The following is a 27,265-nucleotide window of genomic DNA, read 5'->3' as shown; positions in this document are numbered from 1 at the left end:
ATAATACCTGCAAGCACACTACGGCTCCTACATACAAACAACGGCTCCTACATACAAACAATGCCTACACATAAACAAGTATACCTATGCAAATACATACAATGATACCTACATACATACAATAATAACTACAAATGTGCAATGGTTTCTACATGCAATCAACATCTACACAGATACAAGAATACCTATCTACATACATATAATGATACCTACATATTTACAATAATACCTACATACATACAACAGTTCATACTTAGAAACAATGCCTACACAGAAACAAGTACCCCTACGTACATACATACAATAATACCTACATGCTTACAATAATACCCACATGCATACAATGATACATACATACATACATACATACATACATACATACATACATACATACATACATACATACATACATACATACATACATACATACAATAATAGCTACATACATAGAAATAATACCCTACATGCTTAGAATAATACCTGCAAGCACACTACGGCTCCTACATACAAACAACGGCTCCTACATACAAACAATGCCTACACATAAACAAGTATACCTATGCAAATACATACAATGATACCTACATACATACAATAATAACTACAAATGTGCAATGGTTTCTACATGCAATCAACATCTACACAGATACAAGAATACCTATCTACATACATATAATGATACCTACATATTTACAATAATACCTACATACATACAACAGTTCATACTTAGAAACAATGCCTACACAGAAACAAGTACCCCTACGTACATACATACAATGATACCTACATGCATACAATAATACTTACAAATGTCTGATGGTTCCTACATACAAACAATGCCTACAAAAGTACAAGTAACCCTACTTACATAGAAAAATACCTACTTGCTTTCTATAATACCTACATACATACAATGATTCCTACACACAAACAATGATATACACATAAACATGCATACCGACGCAAATACATGCAATGATACCTACATACATACAATAATACCTAAATACTTACCATAATCCCTACATGCTTACAATGGTTCCTACACACAAACAATTGGTACACATGTGCAAGCAAACATACATACATACAATAATACCTACATATATACAATAATACCTGCATGCGCACAATAATACCTACATACAATGATACCCAAATACAAACAATAATACCTACATACATACAATAATACCTGCCTACATGCTACAAATCTGTTCCAATACTGAGCATATACATGTATATATGCATATTTACGTACACAAAATAATATCTACACACAAACAAACCTAACATAATACCTGCACACATAGAATGATACCTACATGCATGCAAACAATGATACCTAAATAACACATACAATGAGGCATACAAGCATACAGTCTGTCTCTCTCAAATGGTATGGGACCTTCCCATACACACATATACAATAATACCTACCCACCTACCCACCTACACACACACACACAAACACATTCAAGGACACTAACATACATCATGCATACAATAATTATACCTATACAAACAACAGCTATGACAGGCGTCAAATACTCACATATTATTAGTGCATTAATAATTGTCAGTAACATCCACATTCCACATCCTTTCACCACCTACATCAGAAGGCATCAGTTCATCACTAAAATATTTGTCTCAACCAAAAACATTTTATCACTACATTCAGTTACTCACCCTGAGGGTTAATAAAAATATACTCTCATTTCAACAAAACTTTTAACTTACTGTGATGCTTTCCTGAGACGATTTATTTGGGATCACACTTTTTCAGCTGATTACTTTTCCTGGTACTTTTGAATTTCAGGGTTGGGTTCAATTTGGGACTTAAACTCACAGTCTCAGAGTGACACACCAAATCACCAGCCATAAAATCAGGCAAGTCTGAAACCTGGTAATGTTTGCAACATGTCCCCATGATGAAAGCTTTCAATACAGAATACCATTTAGAAGGTGGTCAAATACAAGGGATTACATTTTTGACTAAAGCATTTCTTACTTACTCTTGTGGTTGTTTAGTAAGTATAACTGCTGACTTAGAGGGCTATGGTAAGGTGTCTCACTTTAAAAGGGTGGGTTGAAATCACAGATGGGGCTCAACCCCTGCTCAAAAGTACTAGAATCTGGGAAAGTGAAATCCCAGGTATAACATACCACAGAAAACACTTGTTGTCTGATGTCAACCTTATTCTCTAAATGCTTGCCATCTCTTCCTTGTCCTTTCCTGTTGTTTCCTCTGTTCATTCATAATTTTTGTTCTGAGCTGAACATATGAACATTCAAGCTTGGAAATCTGCAGAAAAGCCAGAACGGTCTCCTTTTCTGAAACATAACAAAGTTTTCAAAAATATGTTCAAACAGCAATATTCAATTGTAGTTAGTTTCACCACTAAGGTTCTAGTCCAATAATCCTTCCCAAACTCCCTACCTTGAAGACTTAAAACTACAAATAAACATTTGTCACTTTAAAGATTTTGCTAATTTGTAATCATCACATAACTGGCTCAGTCATTTATTTCCCCAAATATGTAAGTATGATGCAATTGGAACTGTTTGATGCCTACATTATGTAAATCCATTTCTTGCAGTGCTGGGCCAGTTATGTTAGGATAAAGATGTGGTAGTTTTTCAGACTTGAGAATTTAGTAAAGCAATTAATAAGCAGACATTTCTTTTGGAATGGACAATTTCAGCTTTACGTTTCAAATGTAGGCAATCTTTGCATTCACTATGCATTGAACCTACAAATCTAAAAACAAACAAAATTGAAATGCACTGACTTACTCGGTAATGAACTGCCACTTGGCAAACATATCCACTCCGCAAATTCTTCTCGGACAAGTCTTGTACTTGCCTCCGTCCACTTGAAACGTTTGGTAACATCTTCTTGTTCCTTGGAATGAGATTTTGAGCCACTTTCCTCAACAGATTCTTCACACTCAACTGCGGCCATATCAATATTCCTTGTTGTCGGCTGAGACATCGATGGTGCATCACCTGATTTAAAAAATCATATCACTGCCATTGGTCACAGATGTTTCAAGGCTGATACAGGTTTGGCTAGTCTTGAGGAATGAAAATACAGCCAAACTTTAACTGTCGTATCAATAAAGTTCCAAAACTCATAATACTTAATCATAATTTGTAAGAATTTGTATGAAATAGAAATTCCATATTCATCAAAATGACAAATTCAAATTCATTGAATGAAGTGTAGTGATCTAATTCAAAACCAAGTATATTTTGCTATCTTCTAATTAAATGCACATGGCTATTCGCAATTAATTCACCTGTAAAATCTTTAGCTGCACCAAATGTGGCACCAAATTTCTTATGATGATTGTTTCTTAGTTTCTTTCATGGAGGCAACAGATGGAATTCAAGAACCTCAGTAAATACATGAATCTTTTTCAATCTGCAGTTCAAACATTCAACAATAATGCATATGCAGTTTGGCTGATATGAAATCATTTACCATGAACTTGAATATTCCATTAAAAAAATACTGTTTTGTTTTTAATAGAATCACAGTTCCATTCCATATTCTTAGAACCCGTATGACACATATTACAATTCTGCATACACTCTTAACTGTTAACTAGAACTGTCACTGTTGATAGTAATTTTGAAAATATGGTGCACTGACTGTATGGAAACAGCCACTGCATGGTTCTACAAAGTCTACTTGTCAGTCACTTAAGTCAGCTATTAGCTGAAGTCATACACACCTTGATCAATGTGAAGTAGGTGTTTCCCAACTTTGGTTACTTCTTGAATTGGCAGAGGGTACTGGTAGACGCCTTCATTGACACCCTTGCTGTGCCCCATATGTTTATAGAAATATTCCCTTTCACTAGTAGGAACTTCAAGTGAGGCATATATTGTACTTATTCTGTGTCTTTGCTTCGAAGCTGTTAACAACTCTGGATGCTTGACACCAGCCGCATCACACATACTCCTAATGGCATCCCAACCAAGAACATGAAATGCAGACTGTTGTGTATTGGGAAACACATATGGATTTCCTTCCAGAATTCCAACTTCCTTCCTCTTGTCTTTGTCAGTAAGAATGGACAAGGCACTGACGCAGTCTCTAGGTATCAGGACTGGAACTAAGTGATTGCCTTTCCCAGTTTGGTATGCTACCAGCATTTCACTGAACAGCTCTTTTTCCCATGGCTCTAACTGCTCAATCCTGGAGTCATCAATCCATCGATTGGCGAACGCATCCTCTAAGTTGCTGATCTTGAGTCGAGAGGGCTCACCACCACGACGGGCATTGAACAAGGTGATTCTGCAACATACAGAATCCCTGAGAGTGACATACTCATTGCGGCCAATAATTTCATACTCAGACATTAATCGTTTGATGACAGAAAGGGTATGATTCCTTAACTTCGTGACTTCTTCTTCTTTCGCATGCTGTTCCGGCATGCGAAGTCTCTCCTGCCTACTTTTGTTGATAGAATATGCGGCATCTCCAAACAGAACATTCTGGTTAAGGTCAAGCAAATGAATGAATTTCTCGATGTCACTTGCCCTGCCATCTTCTTCTTCGCCAAATGCTTGCAACATTAAGATGTTGGCTGATTGTCGCAGTAGGTAGAACAGTGAATTTTTCAAGCCATATTTTAGACGCCCTTCATTTGTTGTTACCTCCTCAATAGCCTGTTCCAAAATAGCGAAATTCCTTCGTCGAAACATATCTTCTGCTGTCATCTGCTTGTGTGATTTTTCTTGAAATGCAATAAGTAACCTTGACAAAAGCCTCATATCATTCATCACTGACTTTCTGGTCTCCATTGTCTTTTCAATTTTCCTCAAATTCTTCTGAAAAAGCCTCCTGCCTATGGCAACTATTGTAGGTTCAGTTCGGCATGTCTTTCCTACATCATCCGAGTGGAAATGCAGCAATACTTCTTTAATGAAGATATCCTGATTGGCAGTAGCTCTCTCTTCTAGTTGCAGTGCATCTGTAGATACTGAGCTTGGCAAAATTGCACTGTCTTTCATGCATGTTGCCTTATGTCTATAATAAAGCTGGCGACTATAAAAGCCTTTGCACGAAGTGCAACAGACAAGATCTTTCTGTCCTCTTCTTTCTGATACAAAAGCTGGCTCGTCTTCCAGTGCCTGAGTCTTATTGAATTCAAAAATACCACGCTTCCGAAAATTGTCAAATAGCATATTTCTTTCTTTGGAATTTTTTTCAAATTTCAAAGCTTCAGATACTTCTGCAATATCCTTATGCTGCAGAGCAATGTGTCTTGACAAACGTGTTTGCGATATGTTGCAGAAAGGGCATCTTCGCTCTGGCTTCCGGTATGCACCTGAAAAAGAACATAATACAAAACAATGTACAGAAGTCCTCAGGACATATCTGGATCAGCTTCACACATACATACATCTTTATCAGGAGACCACTGAGAAACACATCGTACATATCATCATCATCATCACTTTATATATACCACCATTAAGAGACCACTGGGCTACCTATGTACATTTATCTTAAATGTCTTTTTCTAATGGCAACTCATTCCGTACTTTGTGGTCATACTTTTTTAACACTGAATAACTTTGAATCATGTATGATGCATGGAAATTACTGATGTGTTGCAAATTCAAGTTGATGGAAGGGAGATAAATAAATCTGTTTTTTCTTGTGTCGTCTGCAGAATCTAGTGATGGCTACAAAATGATTCGGCGCGCATTCCAATATATATATTTTGACAAAATGTTCAAATCTAGTCTGTGTGAATATAAAGAAGAGAATTACACTGCTAAGGCAATACCTGCGTGAAATACAGCAATTCAAATCTTTCTAATCACACAGGTTTGCTGAAGTGTATGATCTGATACCCATGCTTCAAAAAGTTCAAAACATACATTGAGGTGTTGGGTAAGATAAATAGGTTGTTTCCAGGGGTTTCTGGGAAAATTGAACAAACATTGAGGGTACATCAGATCATGCACTCCTTGTGACCAGTGAACAACTTAAAATACACGATGCCGTCTTGTAATTCCATGCACCTAGGCAAATCAATTGCAACTGGAGATCTGAAGTATGAAAGCGTATTAGGGCCAGATTATTTTTAAAATCACTTCATCAATGTAACGAGTGTCTCATATTATATCCAAAATTGAATAATGACGAAAAAGGATTAAATGTCTGGAGAATATGAAATTACCGAACTCAGTGGTGTCCATGCACACACGCATGGTCTACTGATAACATGTATGTGTTGCCCAATGGTATAATGATAAAATGTACATGTTGCCCAAAGGTCTACTGATAACAAGTATGTGTTGCCCAATGGTCTACTGATAACATGTATGTGTTGCCCAATGGTCTACCGATATTAAGTATGTGTCGCCCAAAGGTCTACTGACAATATATGTATGTGTTGCCCAAAGGTCTAATGATAATATGTATGTGTTACCCAAAGGTCTAATGACAATATATGTATGTGTTGCCTAAAGTCTAATGATAATATGTATGTGTTGCCTAAAGTCTAATGATAATATGCATGTGTTGCCTAAAGTCTAATGATAATATATATGTGTTGCCCAAAGGTCCAGTGATAATATGCATGTGTTGACCTAAGGTCTACTGACAATATATGTATGTGTTGCCTAAAGTCTAATGATAATATGTATGTGTTGCCCAAATGTCTAATGATAATATGCATGTGTTGACCTAAGGCCTACTGACAATATATGTTTGTGTTGCCTAAAGTCTAATGATAACATTTATGTGTTGCCCAAAGGTCTAATGATAATATGTATGTGTTGCCCATTGGTCTACTGACAATATATGTATGTGTTGCCTAAAGTCTAATGATAATATGTATGTGTTACCCAAAGGTCTAATGATAATATGTATGTGTTGCCCATTGGTCTACTGACAATATATGTATGTGTTGCCTAAAGTCTAATGACAACATTTATGTGTTGCCCAAAGGTCTAATGATAATATGTATGTGTTGCCCATTGGTCTACTGACAATATATGTATGTGTTGCCTAAAGTCTAATGATAACATTTATGTGTTGCCCAAAGGCCTAATGATAATATGTATGTGTTGCCCATTGGTCTACTGACAATATATGTATGTGTTGCCTAAAGTCTAATGATAATATGTATGTGTTACCCAAAGGTCTAATGATAATATGTATGTGTTGCCCATTGGTCTACTGACAATATATGTATGTGTTGCCTAAAGTCTAATGATAACATTTATGTGTTACCCAAAGGTCTACTGACAATATATGTATGTGTTGCCTAAAGTCTAATGATAATATGTATGAGTTGCCTAAAGTCTAATGACAATATATGTATGTGTTGCCTAAAGTCTAATGATAACATTTATGTGTTGCCCAAAGGTCTAATGATAATATGTATGTGTTGCCCATTGGTCTACTGACAATATAAGTATGTGTTGCCTAAAGTCTAATGATAACATTTATGTGTTGCCCAAAGGTCTAATGATAATATGTATGTGTTGCCCATTGGTCTACTGACAATATATGTATGTGTTGCCCAAAGGTCTGCTGATAACATGTATGTGTGGCCCATAGGTCTAATGATAATATGTGTCTATTAATCTTGGTATTTGATGTAATGTATTGGTTAAAAATTTGTATCTTTTTACTTCTATCGCAGTTGCATATTTCATGGTGGTTTTTTTCACAACGAATACAATAAAAAAGCAAAATTTCCACTGATAATATGTAGGATGTGTTGACCAATAATTATTATAACATACAGGATGTTTTGGCTAATGAGCTCTGATAATAACATGAAAAATGTGTTGCTTAAGCATCTAATTTTTATGAACATATTATCCAAACAAGTCTGATGAATATTAGCAGATATGGTACGTGGCTCAATGGTCTGTTGCTTATGATTTTTAGAAAGATAATAAAATAGTTTGTACCTTTTGACTTCAAATGCATCTGCTGATGAACAGTATATCCACTCTTAGATTTTAATACCTTCTCACATATACAACATCTGAATTCTGAAAATGTAACGGAAGAAATGAAAGTTTAGGCTTAACAGTTGGATTTCCCTCCATGCATAACAATGTTATTTGTTATGGTAGGTAGTGCAAACTCTATAACAAAATAGATGCTTCTTTTTGGTGTCCTGTCGTATCAACAATTCTTTGAATCAAAATTGTGGTTTCACCGAGTTTGTTCCGCACAAGTTTAATACATGCATGTGATTTTAAAGGATAACAACATTTTTTTCTCTCCAAAAGTGTAGTTTTATCAATTCTTTTGAATTTTTTACAACAGACTCAACAACTTCTGGCAAGCTTATCCAACAATAGAATGTATTACCTGTTTCTTTGTTTGGTATTTCATCTCCTGGAAGTGAAACCACGTCAACCATCTCTTCAAATCCCCTGGGCTTTACTGGCAATACAAAATTATGGCACATTATCTTTAACTACATTTAGCTACACAGCTGAAGATGTAAAAAATTTCTGATGTCTATGAATTACTGCCATCATTCAAATGGACATTTAGTCATATTATCAGATATATTTCCTGACGGTATACTTGACAATGTTGAGCTACATGCTTTCTCTTGGTGATCAGATATATTGCATCAACTATCTATGAATTTAAATGTGGCAACACCTATTTTCCTAAAAAATATTATTACATGTTTCTTTGTTTGGTATTTCATCTCCAGGAAGGGAATCCATGTCAACCGTTTCTTCAAATCCCCTGGACTTTACTGGCAATACAAAATTATGGCACATTAGCTTTAACTACATTTAGCTACATAGCTGAAGATGTAAAAAATTTCTGATGTCTATGAATTACTGCCATCATTCAAATGGACATTTAGTCATATTATCAGATATATTTCCTGACGGTATACTTGACAATGTTGAGCTACATGCTTTCTCTTGGTGATCAGATATATTGCATCAACTATCGATGAATTTAAATGTGGCAACACCTATTTTCCTAAAGAATATTATTACATGTTTCTTCGTTTGGTATTTCATCTCCTGGAAGGGAATCCATGTCAACCGTCTCTTCAAATCCCCTGGACTTTGCTGGCAATACAAAATTATGGCACATTAGCTTTAACTACATTTAGCTACATAGCTGAAGATGTAAAAAATTTCTGATGTCTATGAATTACTGCCATCATTCAAATGGACATTTAGTCATATTATCAGATATATTTCCTGACGGAATACTTGACAATGTTGAGCTACATGCTTTCTCTTGGTGATCAGATATATTGCATCAACTATCGATGAATTTAAATGTGGCAACACCTATTTTCCTAAAGAATATTATTACATGTTTCTTCGTTTGGTATTTCATCTCCTGGAAGGGAATCCATGTCAACCGTCTCTTCAAATCCCCTGGACTTTGCTGTCAATACAAAATTATGGCACATTAGCTTTAACTACATTTAGCTACATAGCTGAAGATGTAAAAAATTTCTGATGTCTATGAATTACTGCCATCATTCAAATGGACATTTAGTCATATTATCAGATATATTTCCTGAAGGTATACTTGACAATGTTGAGCTACATGCTTTCTCTTGGTGATCAGATATATTGCATCAACTATCTATGAATTTAAATGTGGCAACACCTATTTTCCTAAAGAATATTATTACATGTTTCTTCGTTTGGTATTTCATCTCCTGGAAGGGAATCCATGTCAACCGTCTCTTCAAATCCCCTGGACTTTACTGGCAATACAAAATTATGGCACATTAGCTTTAACTACATTTAGCTACATAGCTGAAGATGTAAAAAATTTCTGATGTCTATGAATTACTGCCATCATTCAAATGGACATTTAGTCATATTATCAGATATATTTCCTGACGGAATACTTGACAATGTTGAGCTACATGCTTTCTCTTGGTGATCAGATATATTGCATCAACTATCGATGAATTTAAATGTGGCAACACCTATTTTCCTAAAGAATATTATTACATGTTTCTTCGTTTGGTATTTCATCTCCTGGAAGGGAATCCATGTCAACCGTCTCTTCAAATCCCCTGGACTTTGCTGTCAATACAAAATTATGGCACATTAGCTTTAACTACATTTAGCTACATAGCTGAAGATGTAAAAAATTTCTGATGTCTATGAATTACTGCCATCATTCAAATGGACATTTAGTCATATTATCAGATATATTTCCTGACGGAATACTTGACAATGTTGAGCTACATGCTTTCTCTTGGTGATCAGATATATTGCATCAACTATCGATGAATTTAAATGTGGCAACACCTATTTTCCTAAAGAATATTATTACATGTTTCTTCGTTTGGTATTTCATCTCCTGGAAGGGAATCCATGTCAACCATCTCTTCAAATCCCCTGGACTTTGCTGTCAATACAAAATTATGGCACATTAGCTTTAACTACATTTAGCTACATAGCTGAAGATGTAAAAAATTTCTGATGTCTATGAATTACTGCCATCATTCAAATGGACATTTAGTCATATTATCAGATATATTTCCTGACGGTATACTTGACAATGTTGAGCTACATGCTTTCTCTTGGTGATCAGATATATTGCATCAACAAACGATGAATTTAAATGTGGCAACACCTATTTTCCTAAAGAATATTATTACATGTTTCTTCGTTTGGTATTTCATCTCCTGGAAGGGAATCCATGTCAACCGTCTCTTCAAATCCCCTGGACTTTGCTGTCAATATAAACTAAAATATGTTAAAAAGTGAGAGAGCAGGATTCTGACTTTTGTAATAGGCTGTACCACTGAGGCAAGTGAGGTCATTGTAACAATGGTGCCTAAATAAACACTGAAAGTAATCTGCATTCAGAATCTGAAAAGACAGAACCTTTCAATCAATTTCACTTCAAAATAATGTACCCTATTCCTGTGATCCTTCATAGCCCAAAACATCAATACTAAACCCTAAAATCAAAATGTTTTAATCTTTTATAAATGTACTATTACAAAGAGCACCTGTTTTGATGACAATTATTTTTGCAGTGTATTTCCCTCTGACACTGACCTTTTATATCGCTATACATACACATACATATATCTTTCAGTGAAAATGTCTGATGTTTCACTTGCACATGTAGTTTTGGTAAAAGAGAGAAGCTAATAAGAATCTGATCATAGATAGACACAGATTTTAATAAGCGAATATGAATATATGAACGACTGAAACTATTGTTATGTTAAATGTTAATCATGTTATAACAGTAACTGTAAGGAGGTTACTTGCCTACTGATCCAGTGACGGGCACCACAGATGAAGCTGCATCAGAATCTGAAAGAAAACAACCTGCACTAAAAAACAGACAGATGACGTCAAAGTAAAGCCAAACAAATGTTTAATCAAATATAGTTTTATGAGCATCTCAGGGAATGAAAGTATATCAAAGTAATGCCAAGAGTGTGCGCATTGGCCGAATACAGGATTTCCCCTGTCAATGGCCCAATGTAAGCTTTATAAGCCTACCCTGCCAATCGTCCACTACCCATATCGGGTAAGTTACCTAGCTGCCACTCTAGAGTCTTGAATCAAGACCAAATTCTTTTTCCACTCATTGTTTATTGTTCTGGGGATATTGTATTGACTTTGTGATAGACTGTGAAGAGGGAGAATCAGTATAGGAATAAGTAGGTTTTGTTTTATTGGGAGTAGGTATAAGGGGTGGATGTAATCAAAAGTTAACTGTATTTAAGCAGGTTTTAGGTAGACAGGGAGGGGAAGAAACACGTAGGACTGTTTGTTTCTGAGTATATGACAGGATCAAACCTTCCAATACAAGTTTTTACAATAAACAATAATGGAAACATAATACTCTTTTCTTGTGACTGTGACTTAAATTGGGAAAACCTGTTAGGAACCACTCGCACAGCACCTGCAGACAAGATGTGCTAACCATGCCAAAAGATCTATCCATAAAACACAACGCAAAGTATATTACTTCAGTAACCATGTGACACTCATCAAATATTTGAAACGTTTTGTTATCACTGTGTGTCTGTTTTACATAACTCATGCGCTTGGCGAATATTAATGCATCATAGATACTATCCTGTCTTGTAAACCAAAAGTCACCGTGCTCCTTAATCTGAATGGTTGAAAATCATTATCAAATGGCATTAGTTTCCAGGAAAAACTTTTCACTGTGTATTGACATGTAGAAATATTGCATGCAATTGTTCTTTTTGCATCATCAACAGTAGTGATGTCCTTCAAATCATACTGTGACACAAAATCGTAATGACGTCACAAATGATCAGGAGAAAGATGCTACGCATATTTTAAACTTTATCAACTCTTGTTGATATAACTGATATCAGTAGACATTTGGGTGAGGTGCTCTATATACCACCCAGATTTAAATTTTAACATTGATGAAATATTACAAAAACCATAGACATTCACTCTTATTCATACAGCTTTAAATAATATTCAGCTATGACCTTTACCTTTGGAAGTTTCATCTTGATAGTAGGTAGGATCATCTACATCAGACAAATCAAATGGATTGTCATCATCAGTATCTGTAGTGAATGAGCACTATATAAATACTTTAGTTCAAAAGTTATAAAATGTATATTACACACCTGGTAACTTTGCAAGGAATAGTTCAAATTTACTCCACACTGACAATAACTTCAACATTTTGAGTTTCATTACTTTAATTGCACACATAAAAAATGTCACTTGAAGCAATATCAGAGAGTAGAGGATGTGAAGTTTTCAAACCTCTTAAAAAATATGGAGCTTTATCATTTATGGGAACATGTATACAAGGATTCTGCTTCTCTGAGGAGATTATGTTCACAGTACACTGAAACAAACTTTGAGAGAATTTAGAGCATGGTCATAGAGCTAAACTTACCCTATTGCAAGAACAAAACCCCAAAGTGGATTATATGCAATGAACATCACTACAAACAGATATTAAGAAGCAAATGACAGACAGATGATGATTGACTAATTTGAATTGATATGACAGTAGTTCTGCACTGAATACAAAACTGTAAACAGTATTTCTGCCTGAATGTGTTTTTTAAAGTGTGAGGAAAATCTAAGTTATGTGACCAAATTTGCTCTAATCAAGAAAAAACACTCTGCAAAAAACTTCCTTATCATCAAACAGTACAATGAAAACCTGCAAAATATGCAGCAAAATCTAGATGAATGTTGTCAAGGAGTGAAATAACATTTCACAAGTTCATAATGACAGTTGGAGGAAAGATATCTGCAAATACTGTTGGGGACAATAACACAATGCATGGGTCAATATGTACACAATTACCATCAATTCACATTTTACAAGATATGTAAAAGGTTTAACTTTGACACTAATAACAATGAAACTATTGATTTTGGCTATATTCGATACACAATAGTCTTCACTAAATAGACAATATATGTAAATAAATGCATTCAAAAAACAAAATATTTCTTAAGACACAACAAAAAAACCTGCAGACTGCAGTCTTACAGGGAACTTTGATTTGCAGACACTTCCTTTCAATTATTATTCATATAAATATGTATCAACTGTCACTTATAAGAAACAATAAAACATAACAACTAACGTTATGCACACCTTTGCCTTACCTGTGAGTGCATATTGCCTCAACAATCTCATAACACAGATAAGATTAGCTGATGGTGTACTGCTGGACACTAAAGCGCATATAATTATGTAATGATAGCTGTGTGTACACTGTAGCTTTCCTATAGACTATGCTGGACTAGTTATACTTAAAACAACAATGCACTGACCAGTAGGATAACCCTACAAACAAGAGTCATCAGAAGATGACATTTCCCCCCGACCCCCACATGTTTGACAAATCATCTCACAGTTAGTTATTGGTTTTTTTTAGACTAAGTTTGAATTGTTTCCATGAAATTCATGAAAAATATAAATGCCATATATCTGTGATCAGCCAAAGTCACCATTTCAAGATCTGCATTATACATCAGCCAAGATCTGTTGAAAGATATGACATGGTTTTCGAGTTTGGGGTCTGCCTACAAATCTACCAAGTGTTGCTGAAAGATATTTAGAAGTTTTTGAGTTCTACTCAGGAAACAAAGCCCGTCCCTCTGTTTTGATAATAAGTCCGAAACGTGTCCATGGAAACCAAGAAAATAATAAATCACAAAACGCTATACATAGCAAAAGGCACCACTTTAGGTTGTGATTAATATATCTACAAAGTTCTGCAGAAAAATATTGAACTGTTTTTTAGTTCTGCTCCGGAAACGAAGCCCATTCCTCCATTTTGAGACTAAGTCCGAAACATTTCCATGGAAACCGAGAAAATAATAAATCACGAAAACCTGTATATACCAAAAGGCACTACTTTGGGGTCTGCCACACATATCTACCAAGCTTTGCAGAAAAATATTGGACACTTTTTTTTTAGTTCTGCTCCGGGAAAGAAGCCCATCCCTTCGTTTTGAGACTAAGTCCGAAATGTTTCCATGGAAACCAAGAAAACAATAAATCACATAAAACTTGTATATACGAAAAGGCACTATTTTGGGTCTGCCACACATATCTACCAAGTTTTGCTGACAGACATTAAGAAGTTTCCGAGTTTTGCTCGGAAACAAAACACATCTATTACTTTTCAGACTAAGTCCAAACATTTCCATGGAAACTGAGAAAACAATAGATCGCAAAAACCAGTAAATAGCAAAAGGCACCACTACAGGTTCTTACTCATACCGGTATACCTATCGAGTTTTGCAGAAAAATATTGAATGGTTTTTGAGAGTTCTGCCCTGGAAACGGACAAACCCCACCATTTGACTAAGACCAAAACGTTCCATGGAATAACAAAAATTATAAAAATGCCAAAAATCTGTAAATAGCAAAAGGCACAACCATACGTTCAGATTACTGTATCTATCAATTTTGGTCTAAAAGTATTAAACGGTTTATGAGTTATGCTCCGGAAACAAAATGATTATGGATGGACGAATGAGGCATTGACTATATCACCCCTGCATTACATGCCGGGGGGATAATAACACGGAACAAAGGTAAACTGCAACTGTATGTTTCATCATATCATTGGAGGTGAAGAAACAAACTTTGAAAATGAAAATAGATGTGTGTGTAGGAAACTATGGCATATTTGTCCAAGTTGATACATTGGTAACTTCACATTAACAAGTACAACTATTAATAATGTTTTTAAAAGCAAATGAAGAAACGTCAAACAACATAAATGTATCTGTTTTATAGCACTTGCCAGCCTGGGTGAGCGCTTCTTCACTGCCAGATATTTTCTGCAACACATGTTCTCATTTGTAAAATTGCTGATTTCACAATAATGTCAAAGGCAACCCTAACCTTTGATGGACATGCCACTGTCATAATAGTAAAGAGAATTTCTGAAAGACTCATTAGGAACTTAACCAACAAAATTAATGCATGTGTTATACACCTGGTTGACCTATCTGTAATTTCTTAAAGAAGTGTAACATGTCAGTCAATATTTAAGTAAAGGCATCTCAGTAACATCAATATTACATGAAAAAAAATGTATAAAGGGATAAACTTAACTTGCTGTTAGAAAACATTTGTATTAATGGCACTGACTCTAAAAAAGTGACATTAAATCACAAAAGAAATTTACATGCAGTTAATAAGATGATGTGTTTGCCTTTGATCGGAATCGAACCGATGTCTAAAGATATATCTCTCAAGACTACCAGTCAAAAGCTTCATTACATCTAACTTCAGTATTACAAATAAATGCTTGGTTATTAAGAACATCACAGTGTGAACCCATCACACTTGTGCATGGACTAGAGATTGTGTGAACCCATCACACGTGTGCATGAACTAAAAAATGTGTGAACCCATCACACTTGTGCATGAACTAAAAGCTGTGTGAACCCATCACACTTGTGCATGAACTAGAAAATGTGTGAACCCATCACACTTGCTAACAAACTAAATGTATGCAAAGATAAAAGATCACTCACTATAAAAGATGAATCCCATCAGACTTTCTTCAGCCATCAGATTGTGCAGAGCTCCAGCAATGGTTTAATATGTTTCACAAATATTTAGTAACTGCCTCATGCTTAAATGAAGACATGTACAGTCAAATTGTAAATCATAACCTGGCAGCACTTACCTGCTTTCTCCAGCTTACGGTATTGTCACCATAGTCATAGAGTAGTTCCTCTCCGGGTTCAATGTCCTTGGTGGCAAACAAGCAGAGATGAGGTTGTCCTTGATGATTTATGAGCTTCATGAGACAGTTTTCAGTTTTGGACCCAAAATCGTTTACCATTCGTCCTAGGTACGAATAGGCGTCTGTTGCATCTATGCTGAAATCGAGAATGCTGGCAGGCTAAATGAGGTACAGGGTAAGCAAATCTATTTGATCACTGATACTTACTTTCAGGATACTGCACTGTTTGAACTTCAACCAATGCTGCAACACCAATAGCTTGTCATTATATCTTACCTAATATATTATTTTGGGGGGTTGAAATTCACTCTCCACTCATACATTTAAGCATTCATTTCGGAAAAAAGACTCAAAATGAATATAGACATACTAAACTTTGAAAAATAAATGTTAACAAAAGTGACAACCATTTTAAATTTCTGCAGAATACATTAAGTATATTCTGAAATACTGAAAAATACAAAAACAAAACATGAAAATGAACAAAAGAAATACCAATCAAACCTATAGTTCATCCCGCCCTACCATCACTTCTGGTAAAGTTCCTAATTTGAAAGTCATAAAAATTTGTTAATGCAATGCTAGAGCTATTTGTAAAATTCAATTCAAACTTTGTCCTGTGTTACATGTATTTTACAGGTGCAAGTGGTGTGTTGCACACAATATCAATGTGTAAAGGAAATGAACTTTTAGGCAATATTGTATATCCATGTAACAAACTTGTCTCAAAATCTTGTACCTCTGCCTAAGTTAATTAAAATATTGCAAGGGTGGAAGGATACACAGTTAAAACAAAAATAAATGGAACTTGTTGACATGGTAACTCAAAAGACTAAATACAGTTTCAAACTGTCAAAAAGCTCAAGTTCACCACTATGCCTATGAGTCAGGTTTTCTTTCAAGCCAGTATTTTTCTGGCAACTGCTCAAGATATGACATGTGGCACAAAGTGGGCCATATTTCCAGCTTACAAATATATTGTTCTAAGACCTACCATTTCTTCTTGTCTTGAAAAGAAAAATAAAACATGAAGCAACCCTCTCGTGCTTTAGCATGTTTTTTTTCTAACTGCTTTGCCCTTTCAATGTCAATGAGACTGCCACGATATTCCAATAGAAAATCCCCTTTTCCAAAGCTCTTCGTCGCAAACACACCAAAGCCTGAAGTGCATAAAGGCAATATACATATCAAGCAGAGAGGTGGTATAGTGACAGAAAATAAAAGGATTTGCAAGTTTAAACAGTTCTCAAACTTCAAGGATAAACTCTTTGGATCAACATGTCAGTGAATATTTTTATAGTTACTGAAGTCAAATACAATTTTTCGAGTATCTAGTATAATGAAAACAATGATATACTGGAACGTGAACTAAATATTAAAACGATACCAGTATACTGAAACAGAAGAAACTCAAGCATATTTTCCCCTCATATAAGTGGATACAAACCCACTCCTATCAGCTAGGCAGTTCCAACCTAACAGTGACCATTCCTCTCTGCAAAAACGTTGCACATACAGATGAACACATAACTTACTCACAAAACTAATGTGTTTTGTGCTTCAGCTTGTATTTGAGAGACAAGTTCATGAAAATACTTGCCAACAAAATCCGACACAAATTTTAGCTGAAATCCTTCCTTGTCTAGGCCAAGGGAAATCCACCATATAGCATCTTCTCTCGGAGTCACTCTCTTCTACAACTCACAAGTAAGTAACTAACAAATGCATGAATATCCCACTACAATGTATTGTTGTCATTTCACTAAGAGCAACCTAAAAATCATAAACAACAATTTCAGTTAGTTTGAGTGTAAGCAAACTTTAAACACAACACACTTACAGTTAATAGATTTTGTGAGATAATTGATTCTGCACACTATTAATATTGTTGAGTTAATATGATAAAGTAATACCTTCTTCAGTGTCTGCTGCTGTGCACTTCTTTGGAGCTGAAACAGGCAATGATTGAATCAACCTTCACGTAAAATACTTTAATTTCATTGGTCAGTGACACTTTAACAAGTTTCCATTTCACCCCTTTCAAGATGTTGACAAATGGAAAAAAAATTTACCCACTGCCACAGTAACCACCAAACTCTCTGCCTAGAAGCTGTATTGCTAACAATCACAAGGCGTCATGATATAACATTTGATAAACATGTTGTAAACTTTTCAACACTTTTTGTAGTCGTATCATCTGTCGACTACGTGCTTGAGTAACATTGCTACAAAGTGGTGTACAGCAGACCGTATTAATCTTGGGAGAAGCATACAACTTATATCAAAAAGCCATACAATAGCCAAAAGAGCAAACAGTTTCATTTTTTCAGCAATAAAAAGATTCTGAGGTCACCAAAGGACCTCGGTGACAAAAACATCTTGTGCCAAATGAACTTAACTGATGTTAGCTACTTCAGTTGATTTATTGCTTGGGAAGCCCTGGACCCTACGTTTTAGCAAGTCCAAATAAACCTGGCTTGCACAAATAACAACATGAATTTGACAATGTTTTCAATCATAATTCACTTCATCAATGTGTTGAGTTTAAAGGTACATGTATAAGGAATTTGTCATCACATGACTTAATGGTAAAAAAAGACACTTTGCATCATGACTTTATACTTAGGCCTAATACTAGTGTCTAAATATTCAACTTGTGACCTACACAACATTAACTATACATTTCTGTTGCTATACAGAGAATCTCTCCCAAGTGTCCACTGATATCAATGACATGAAAGCGAGATGTTAAAGTTACATATACCTGAGGCTTGCTGAGGATATTTTAACTTCATCAAAAAGTGTTCACATAATTGTGTCAGCAGACACAAGGATGAGATTCTATTTGTCATCAAAAATCATTCTTCATTAGTTTTCAATAAGAAATTTACATCTCTCAAGACTGTACTACCATCAGACTTGCAGTGCAACAAAGTCATAGCACTGTGACACTATCAAGTTCATGACATCAAGGCATTGCACAAAATCTACTGCCTAAGCAACATCACCTGTGGAACACAGTTTGGGAGGATAATTTACCTTTCTTTTTACTTTTTCTCTACATAAATATTTCACTATTTGATCTGAATTCTTTGTTGGTCTGAATAGTGTTTGCTTCAGCGCAAACTAGTTTAATGTTACTCTCATCCCTATCAGCCGTCTGCAAAAACCTAATCTGGACAATACTCAGCCAGTGATCATGAGTATTTAGGCAAAAATATGTAAAACAAGAAATATAATTGGTCTAGCCTTAAGATGAAAATGCAGAGGGTCTGGGCGACATATTTTCTATGACCATAAAGAAGAGTCTTTAACTGATGGAGCACCTTCAGAATCACTCAATTAAAACATTTGTGTGATGTCAAAATGACATGACAGTTCTAAGTTGTTTCATAAACATGACAGTTCTGAGTTGTTTCATAAACATTGATAAATTCCATGAATGGATGAGCCCACTTATAATGAGCCTCATGAAAGTATGTTTTTACTGAATAACATTACCCCACTTATATAGAACCTCACAAATTACCGAGATGCATATTTTATTTGAATGCATAAAAAATACTGACAGTGCCATGGGATAATTATCCCAAGAATATGAAGAATGAATACTGTAACACTGTAAATCAACTTGTGTCTTGATACATAGTTTAATAGCTAAAAAAACCCCATAAAACATACTTGGCAAAAGGGAGGTAATCAACCTAGAACTAAGGGAAGCAACTCTAATTAAGCCTAAGTTAAATATTACATGTCAGTGCGTATTACAGTTGATTCTGGCATCGGGTAGTCGGGCTCGCTGACTTGGTTGACACACGTAATTGGTTCCTAACTGCGCAGATCGATGCTCATGTTGTTGATGGCCACTGGATTGTCTGATACAGACTCGATTTTTTACAGACCGCCGCCATATAGCTGGAATATTCCTGAGTGCTAAACTCACTCACTTACTCACTATAAATGTAGAGAAAAAGTAATTACAAAAAGGCTGAAGTCACTTTGGTCCTAGTTTAGATTAAAGTCTCAGCATAGTTTTGTTTGCCATCTCTTTTTTGATCCTATCCATTTGTGACGTGTCTTGTCAATGTTAACCTTTAAACCGGAAAATCTGGCAAAAGAGTTTAGCAAAAGTAAATGCTGCACAGGGGCAGCGTTCTGAACCATCAAATGCACATGTTGTGTTATCAGCGAATTGATTTAGCAAATACTTAATGTTACCTAACAAAATACCCTTTATTGTTATTGTTACGTATCATTATTGCTAGTATCTCTGTACACAAAATGAAAATATAGCAGAAAGTGGATTCCCTTGGCGACAAACTCTTTGAATTCATAGCCGATTCATAGCCGTTGACAAGAACATTTGATTCAATAACTTGATATATATAATTCTGAACCATTTACGAAATGATTCGCCAAAGTTGAAAAAGGATTGTGTTTTATCAATAAATGACCAAGCTACTGTATCAAAAGCTTTTTTAAAATTAATAAGCAAAAGAAGGCCAGGAATTTGGCGAGTTTCCATTAGGTCGTAAACTAGTGAAATACTAGTAATTTCCCCCCGATATATATATATCTGACATGAAACGCTTTTGATCATCGTTTATTAATTTAACAAGCAATGATTTTATTCTTTTGGGTACTGACACTGAAGTTAATTTGTAGAAAACAGATAATAGGGAGATAGGTCTCCAGTTTTGTAAGCACAATTCAGTCTTGTTTCCATTAGGTATACCCATTCTAAGTCCATGTTTCGGTGAAACAGATAATACTTCTCTCATATAGGACATATTTAAAGATCTGATTAAATATTTACTCATATCAGTCCAAAAGAACTTTAAGAATTCGGCCGATCCAGGACTTCTATCATTTTCTAAACATTTCACAATTTTCAGTGCAGCCACCAGTTCATGATATTTGAGTTGCCCTTCCACCGCTGCTGAAGTAGCATCGTCTAACTTTGGAACATTAAATTTTTTCAATAATTCTTCAAGGTTTACATTGCTTATGTCATTCAGTTTCTGTATAGTTTGGAATAGAACGATTTAACGTCATCCTGTATGTCCTTTTGTTTTGTGAGAGTTTTGCCGTCATTACTTTCTTAATAAGTGAATGATTTCAAGAAGTTTCTAGTTTGACGGCCTAGAAAATATTTGGTAGGTTTTTCCTCTTTTTCGGTCCAAATAGCCTTTGACCTAACCATTTGTCCCTGGGTTTTTGTTTTATTTAGATTTTTTAGTTTTTTATTAAGGTCATTGATTTTTTCCAATAAGGTAGCTTTAGTCTGCGAGACATTTGTTTTTTCCAAAACTTCCGTTGTTTCTTCAATATTCTGTATCAACACTCTTTCTTCTTTTTCTCTGTTGAGGGTTTATTTGAAGATTATTTTATAGTTTCTCCACGAATAAGTAATAACAAGGTTTAAAAAAAAGTTGGTCATCAATAACAAATTGGCTGTTGTTGTTCTCTGTTATTTTATATCTAAGGCATGTTTCTGACATTGTCTTCTTAACTAAGTCAACATAAGTTACATCTTTTCAGAGAGAGTTAATAAATTACCAAAACCCTGCACCTCTATCTAAATCATTTAAAGGGAAATTGATATTGGAGAGTGGTCTGACTTGGAACTAGATACTATTTTTGTATCAATTATAGAAGGAATGATATTGCGGGAGACCTAGAAATAATCAAGTCTAACTTGTTTCAGTGGGGATGGTTGTCTCCAAGTATATCTTTTTTCATCAGGATGTCTTTATCGCCAAGAATTTCGAAGATGAAATTCATCTTTCAAATTCAACTGAAGGATTCTATCTCTGGCTTTTACACTGTTTTTATGTTTGTAGTTTTAACATCTACAAAATAGTCTTGCAGTACATTCCAATCACCACAGACAATTACATGCTCCTTGTAAAGGGCACATGTTATCGAGTCAAGTTCGTCATAAAAGTTGGGGTTGTCAATATTTGGGCCCTAGAGATTCATAATGGCTATTTTGTGGTTTCATTGAGTCAACTCCACAGTTAAGACATTGCCTTTATAGTCTCTTTGCACTTCATTAAGTGTATAGTCTACCTACTTAGAAAACAAGATCTAGCGTTACTTTGGAAAAAATTAAAATAACAGTTTTTACAGCCCCAATCATCCATAACTTGCTTTTCCATATCTTTGGTAAAATGAACATCTTGTAAACAGTAGACTGAAGCACGCTTTGTTTTCAGAAATCTGAACATTTCTCTTCTCTTTACTCTGTCGTGTAATCCGTGACAATTCAACAATGTTATTTTCAACTTAGTCATGTGTTATGTTCATTAAATCCATCCAAAGACAAAGAAGACATTTTCATTTTTGAATGGTCACAAAATACTGTTGGATTTTGGAGTGTAATATTTATAGTGGTTTAGTGAGGCATCATGTCCATATTTAGAAAAGCTGTAAAACATGTATAGTGATAAAAAAAGGAAGATCAGAAGAACGACACCGATCTGTTGGTTGGTACTCATATTCCAGGTGCCCTTGGATGATAAGCAATAGCAAGAAGGGGTATATGAATATAGAGAGGTCAAAAGAATACTTACACACTCATATCCAAACATTAACAAGAAATCAACAGTGCGTCACATAACTGCAAAATGGATCCATAAAGCAAGCACAAAACACACAGATACACATCAACACAGGGTAACATTAATCCAAAACAGATCCACGAAGCAGAAATAAGATGTTATGGTTGTATCGATACTGTTGTATGGTTGTGAGGTGTGGGGTCCATAAAAATCTTGTTACTGTTGAAAGAGTTCACCTTAAGTTATACAAACTGGCGGTTGGTCTCAAAACATGTACTACTTCATTCATGCTTTATACTAAATGTGGAAGATGTACATTGCACAAAGTTATTTTTACAAGAGTTATTTAATTCTGCCCTGAACTTGCATGCGATATGCAATCAAGAAAACTTTCCTATCCATAAATATTCAGTATACTGTAAAAATTACTACCCAGTTTCTGTTTATCAAGTTAGTTCTCGAAAAATATGAACTGAATGAAAAAAGTGGGCTTTTTAAATAATGTGGCTTCCACACATCAGATCGCCTGGTGGATGTAGTGCGAGACAGTTGCTGTGCAGGATTAGCGGACATCAGAAAGGTCAACCGTATGGTATAATACAATGTTTTAATCTTACAGCCATCAGTAAAACGTATATTACTAAATATCATGCATGTTTATTCAAGTAAAATAAAAAAAAATAAGAGATTTTAGATGCCATTTTGGGATATACTTAGGTGCGCGGAATATCATGGCATACTTCATTGCCGATGGTTAATACAACACTATAGATTTCTAAGGAAAGGTTAAATGTAGAAAACTACCATTACCTTCTTGAAATTAATTGATACTAGGGATACTCTACAACAGGGATTGGTCACTGGCTTGCTTTCTTTACCATTAAATTGTACTAATTAATGTGTGCCTCGTCATGCTCCAATGCACACAGTGACTTGGCTCGTTCCCAGTGCAACTTCAATTGTGTTTAACCAGGGAGACAATATAGAGTACATACTTTGTAGATTATCCCTGGTTTAACAGAACTTCAGCCAGTTTATTGTATCAGTCAGAATTTTACAATGAATGAATGAATTATAGTAAGAATTCAGAGCAAGAATTATGTGAATGAATGAACAAAATAAAGTAAAAGAATACAAGATAGTAGTACATATATGAATGAATAAAAGAATAAATGATACACTGCGGCCTTTACTCCCAAAACATTTTAAAGAACACAAAAGTATAGCGAGTACACGTGTTAACATCAGTTGTCCTTTTTAAAAAATCTACTTTGAAACATTTTTGTTCACATTAATAATTAATTCAGATATCTTACTGCATGTGGGGAATGGAATGGACATTCACAAAATGTTAACTGACACTGTCATACTGCCCTCAAAAATAAAGTGTAAAACTTTCACAAAGTGTTCTAAAACACCTTTCCAGTTTTGGCAAATAATAAGATCAACAAGAAAGAAATAAGTTATGGAACTATAACCCTCATGCATCAATGGCGGTTCAGAGCAGATCAGCAATAAGTCACATTTTTCACACACTTCAAATACACCCTTACATTCATTTTTAGATTATGAAACTATCACTATTACTTGCAAACACATTTTACCTGATAGTATATTCCCCTCATATGAATTAAAGGTGTATGTGAAAGGTGTTTTTGAGGAAGTAACTAGTAATACTAAAACAACAGCGTATAGCATTTCAATGGTGAAATGTCATGTTTTTCACACACTTCAATTACCCTCAAACAATTGTTAAGTCATAAAATTGTCACTATTACTTGCGAATACCTTTCAACTAGAGGTATGTCCTCCTCCTAAAAATTAAACGAATGTGTGAAAGAAGTTTTTATCGTTGAATCGAGAACAGACGCTATAACTTTCCGACTTGAAAGTTTACTACAAATCTACTGTCCTAATACGGACACTAACACCAATTATTTGACTTACACTGAAGTGAGAAATAGTCTGTCTTATACATGTTTGATTTCAGTTGTCATAACACTCAGTGAACTTAATCGGCTGTTGAAAATAAACCGGGCTCAATCTTTAATACTACGTTGCCACCATATTGGCTACCCTGGTTACGTAACGACCCGAGACATACGTTCAGCGGCTTTTCGAGGAGTTTCTTCTCCCCCACTATATAGGCCCCCTGTTGATACTAATCCTCTGTCTCTGACTAAATAATCAAAAGTTCCCGACTGAGTGAGCTCTTACGAGTATGGATCAAGAGGAACATATACGGATGATGTCTGGTGTAGGTCCAGTCATAGTTCGAATGGCAAGAGCAAACTATTTCGTCAACTTGCGAATTTGTCAAATAAATTGTGTCATGAGAGCAATGAATGAGACAAGCATAGTCTCACATGCAGCCGCTACGAACAGAAGACGATCATTATGATACAAACCATGCGTTTTCCATAGCTTAATGCTGCCATGTCAATTCTCGGGCAGTGCGTGTAACGGTAACTTCGAACGGGTTCGGAAAAGACACAAAACGTGAACGGGCCACCATGTGAAATATGAATTCAATTTATTTACAAATTATTACACTGTTATTTTTTTAGGTATCAGATAGATGTATTAGATATGAATAGGTGCTCTTTGTGGCGCATTGTCTGTCAGCTACCATAATATTTACAGCCGTTATTGAATTGTTAGCTTCGTGCTCATTTCGACGTTGCCGCTTTTGAACTTTCACTTGACGCACGCAACGTGCCGACGTATCGTCGGCATTTAGTGGGGCTCGAAACAGTGATGTAATGACTAATATGTATTCTCATGTATGTTTGAAAAAACAGTACAAAAACTAATAGCCCATATGTAGACAATAATTTCTCAATGGTTTAGCACTGAACATATATCCAGGTGTTAGAGAATTTTATAGAAAACCCCGTGTCGCCGAAAGGTCGCAGACGTTATATACATGATGTTTTATTTTTCCAAGAAAACAGCACTGCAGATTAATATTAATTCAAAAGAAAGCATGCCTGAAGGTCCTGAGACGACTATCTATCCAACCATCCACTTTGGGATAGGTGTTAAGGAAAATTATCGTAGTTGTGACATGCAGATATTTAGGCGACAGAAATATATGCTGAGGGCGACACGGTGTCGCCTAAACGTCGCCCAAATGTCGCCCAAAGGTCGACTTTGTATAAATATATATATATATATATATATATATATACATAATGATATGATACATGTTTTAAGAATTGTTTGTGCACACTGTTTAACATTGAGCAATAATAAAGCGGTTCATCACACCAACTTTCATAAAGTTCTAGAGCTGAGAAATATAATCATGTGAAAGTGATTACCAATATAATTTCATGTATGATACATAATATACACTGTGACATGTGTGCAACATAACAGCTGCTTTACATTATTGAGGTGACAGACAATTATTCCATAATAAGTTCTTAGTCATGTGCACTGTTCTCAAGTACTGTACCTCTTCTAGTGTGTAGATAAAGAAATAATGTGATGATAACATTGGGATGACAGCTTGAAAGTGACACCATGTTTCTTCTTTTATGATGATCTAATTCTGTGTTTACCACATACACAAGGATGATGTTTGAAAAAAACCACTATTGACAAATGTGAATGTTTAGAATTCAGACAGTAAGGATATGACCCTCAAAGTCTTGAGATACCATGTGTTCCATCATACCGCCAGGATCATGATAACACAGACAGTTCATAAGATCCATACAACACACATGACACCGAACCTGACCACTATTACAACTCATATGTCTTAACATATTATTGTGGAGACATATACTACAACCTTTTTGCAGAGGTGTGAGTTTTTCTTCTTCAAATGGATCATCCAACAAAGAATTGTCTAACCATTTACCATCAAAGTAAAACATATTTGGATTCCAGTCATCCAGTGAAGGAAATGTTGTGGATTCTATGATAGGTGGTGTTGTGAATTCTATGATAGGTGGTGAAGTTGACAGAGTTGACATTAAATTGTTGGGAGGAGTATTTATATCATCCACACTGTAAAGAGAAACAAAAACAAGATAATATAGTTTGTGGAACATACAAGAGCATTATGTGAATGAATAGAAATGACAAATTACAAAGAAAGACATAACCTTGAAGGAGACGAAATACCACTTACTTTGGAGGAAAAGTGATTGTTGCAGCAGGAGTTGATTTCTGTTTTAGTGTGCTGTGCTTCTGTTTAACCTTCTTTGGTTTACAATTCATTGATTCCTTGGTAGTGCATTGCTTCTTCACTTTTCCACTCTTCTTAGCTTTAGGAAGAGAACTGTTAGAAGGTTTAGCATTAGTACACGCACCGACAAGTTTAGTGTAATCCATCATCAGAAGAGCAGGGGATACTAAGGGAAGCTTCTGTTGTACAGTTTTCATCTTCTCTGTGATGTGAATGTATGTGGATTTGTACAATACACTTGTCCTCATCAT

The 27,265-nt window shown here is 35.2% G+C and overlaps 1 protein-coding gene across 1 annotated transcript; it reads right to left on the bottom strand.

Annotated features, from left to right (window-relative positions):
- Positions 1-1,584: 1,584 nt before the first annotated feature.
- LOC137259679 (uncharacterized) lies at positions 1,585-27,265 on the bottom strand. The gene is made up of 21 exons (XM_067797278.1): positions 26,958-27,265; positions 19,015-19,024; positions 18,164-18,199; positions 17,851-17,944; positions 17,245-17,410; positions 16,191-16,386; positions 15,297-15,333; positions 12,501-12,575; positions 11,284-11,328; positions 10,659-10,733; positions 10,331-10,405; positions 10,003-10,077; positions 9,675-9,749; positions 9,347-9,421; positions 9,019-9,093; positions 8,691-8,765; positions 8,363-8,437; positions 7,954-8,037; positions 3,744-5,345; positions 2,800-3,012; positions 1,585-2,337 (listed from the first exon to the last, which is right to left on the bottom strand). Exons 1-21 carry the CDS (start codon positions 27,263-27,265, stop codon positions 2,201-2,203), a joined length of 3,603 nt encoding a protein of 1,200 aa, XP_067653379.1. The 3' UTR covers positions 1,585-2,200.

The sequence above is a fragment of the Haliotis asinina genome, chromosome 13 (assembly GCF_037392515.1).
Source record: "Haliotis asinina isolate JCU_RB_2024 chromosome 13, JCU_Hal_asi_v2, whole genome shotgun sequence".
In the NCBI taxonomy this organism is placed as follows: domain Eukaryota; kingdom Metazoa; phylum Mollusca; class Gastropoda; order Lepetellida; family Haliotidae; genus Haliotis; species Haliotis asinina.
This window is presented reverse-complemented; position numbering and strand designations above follow the sequence as displayed.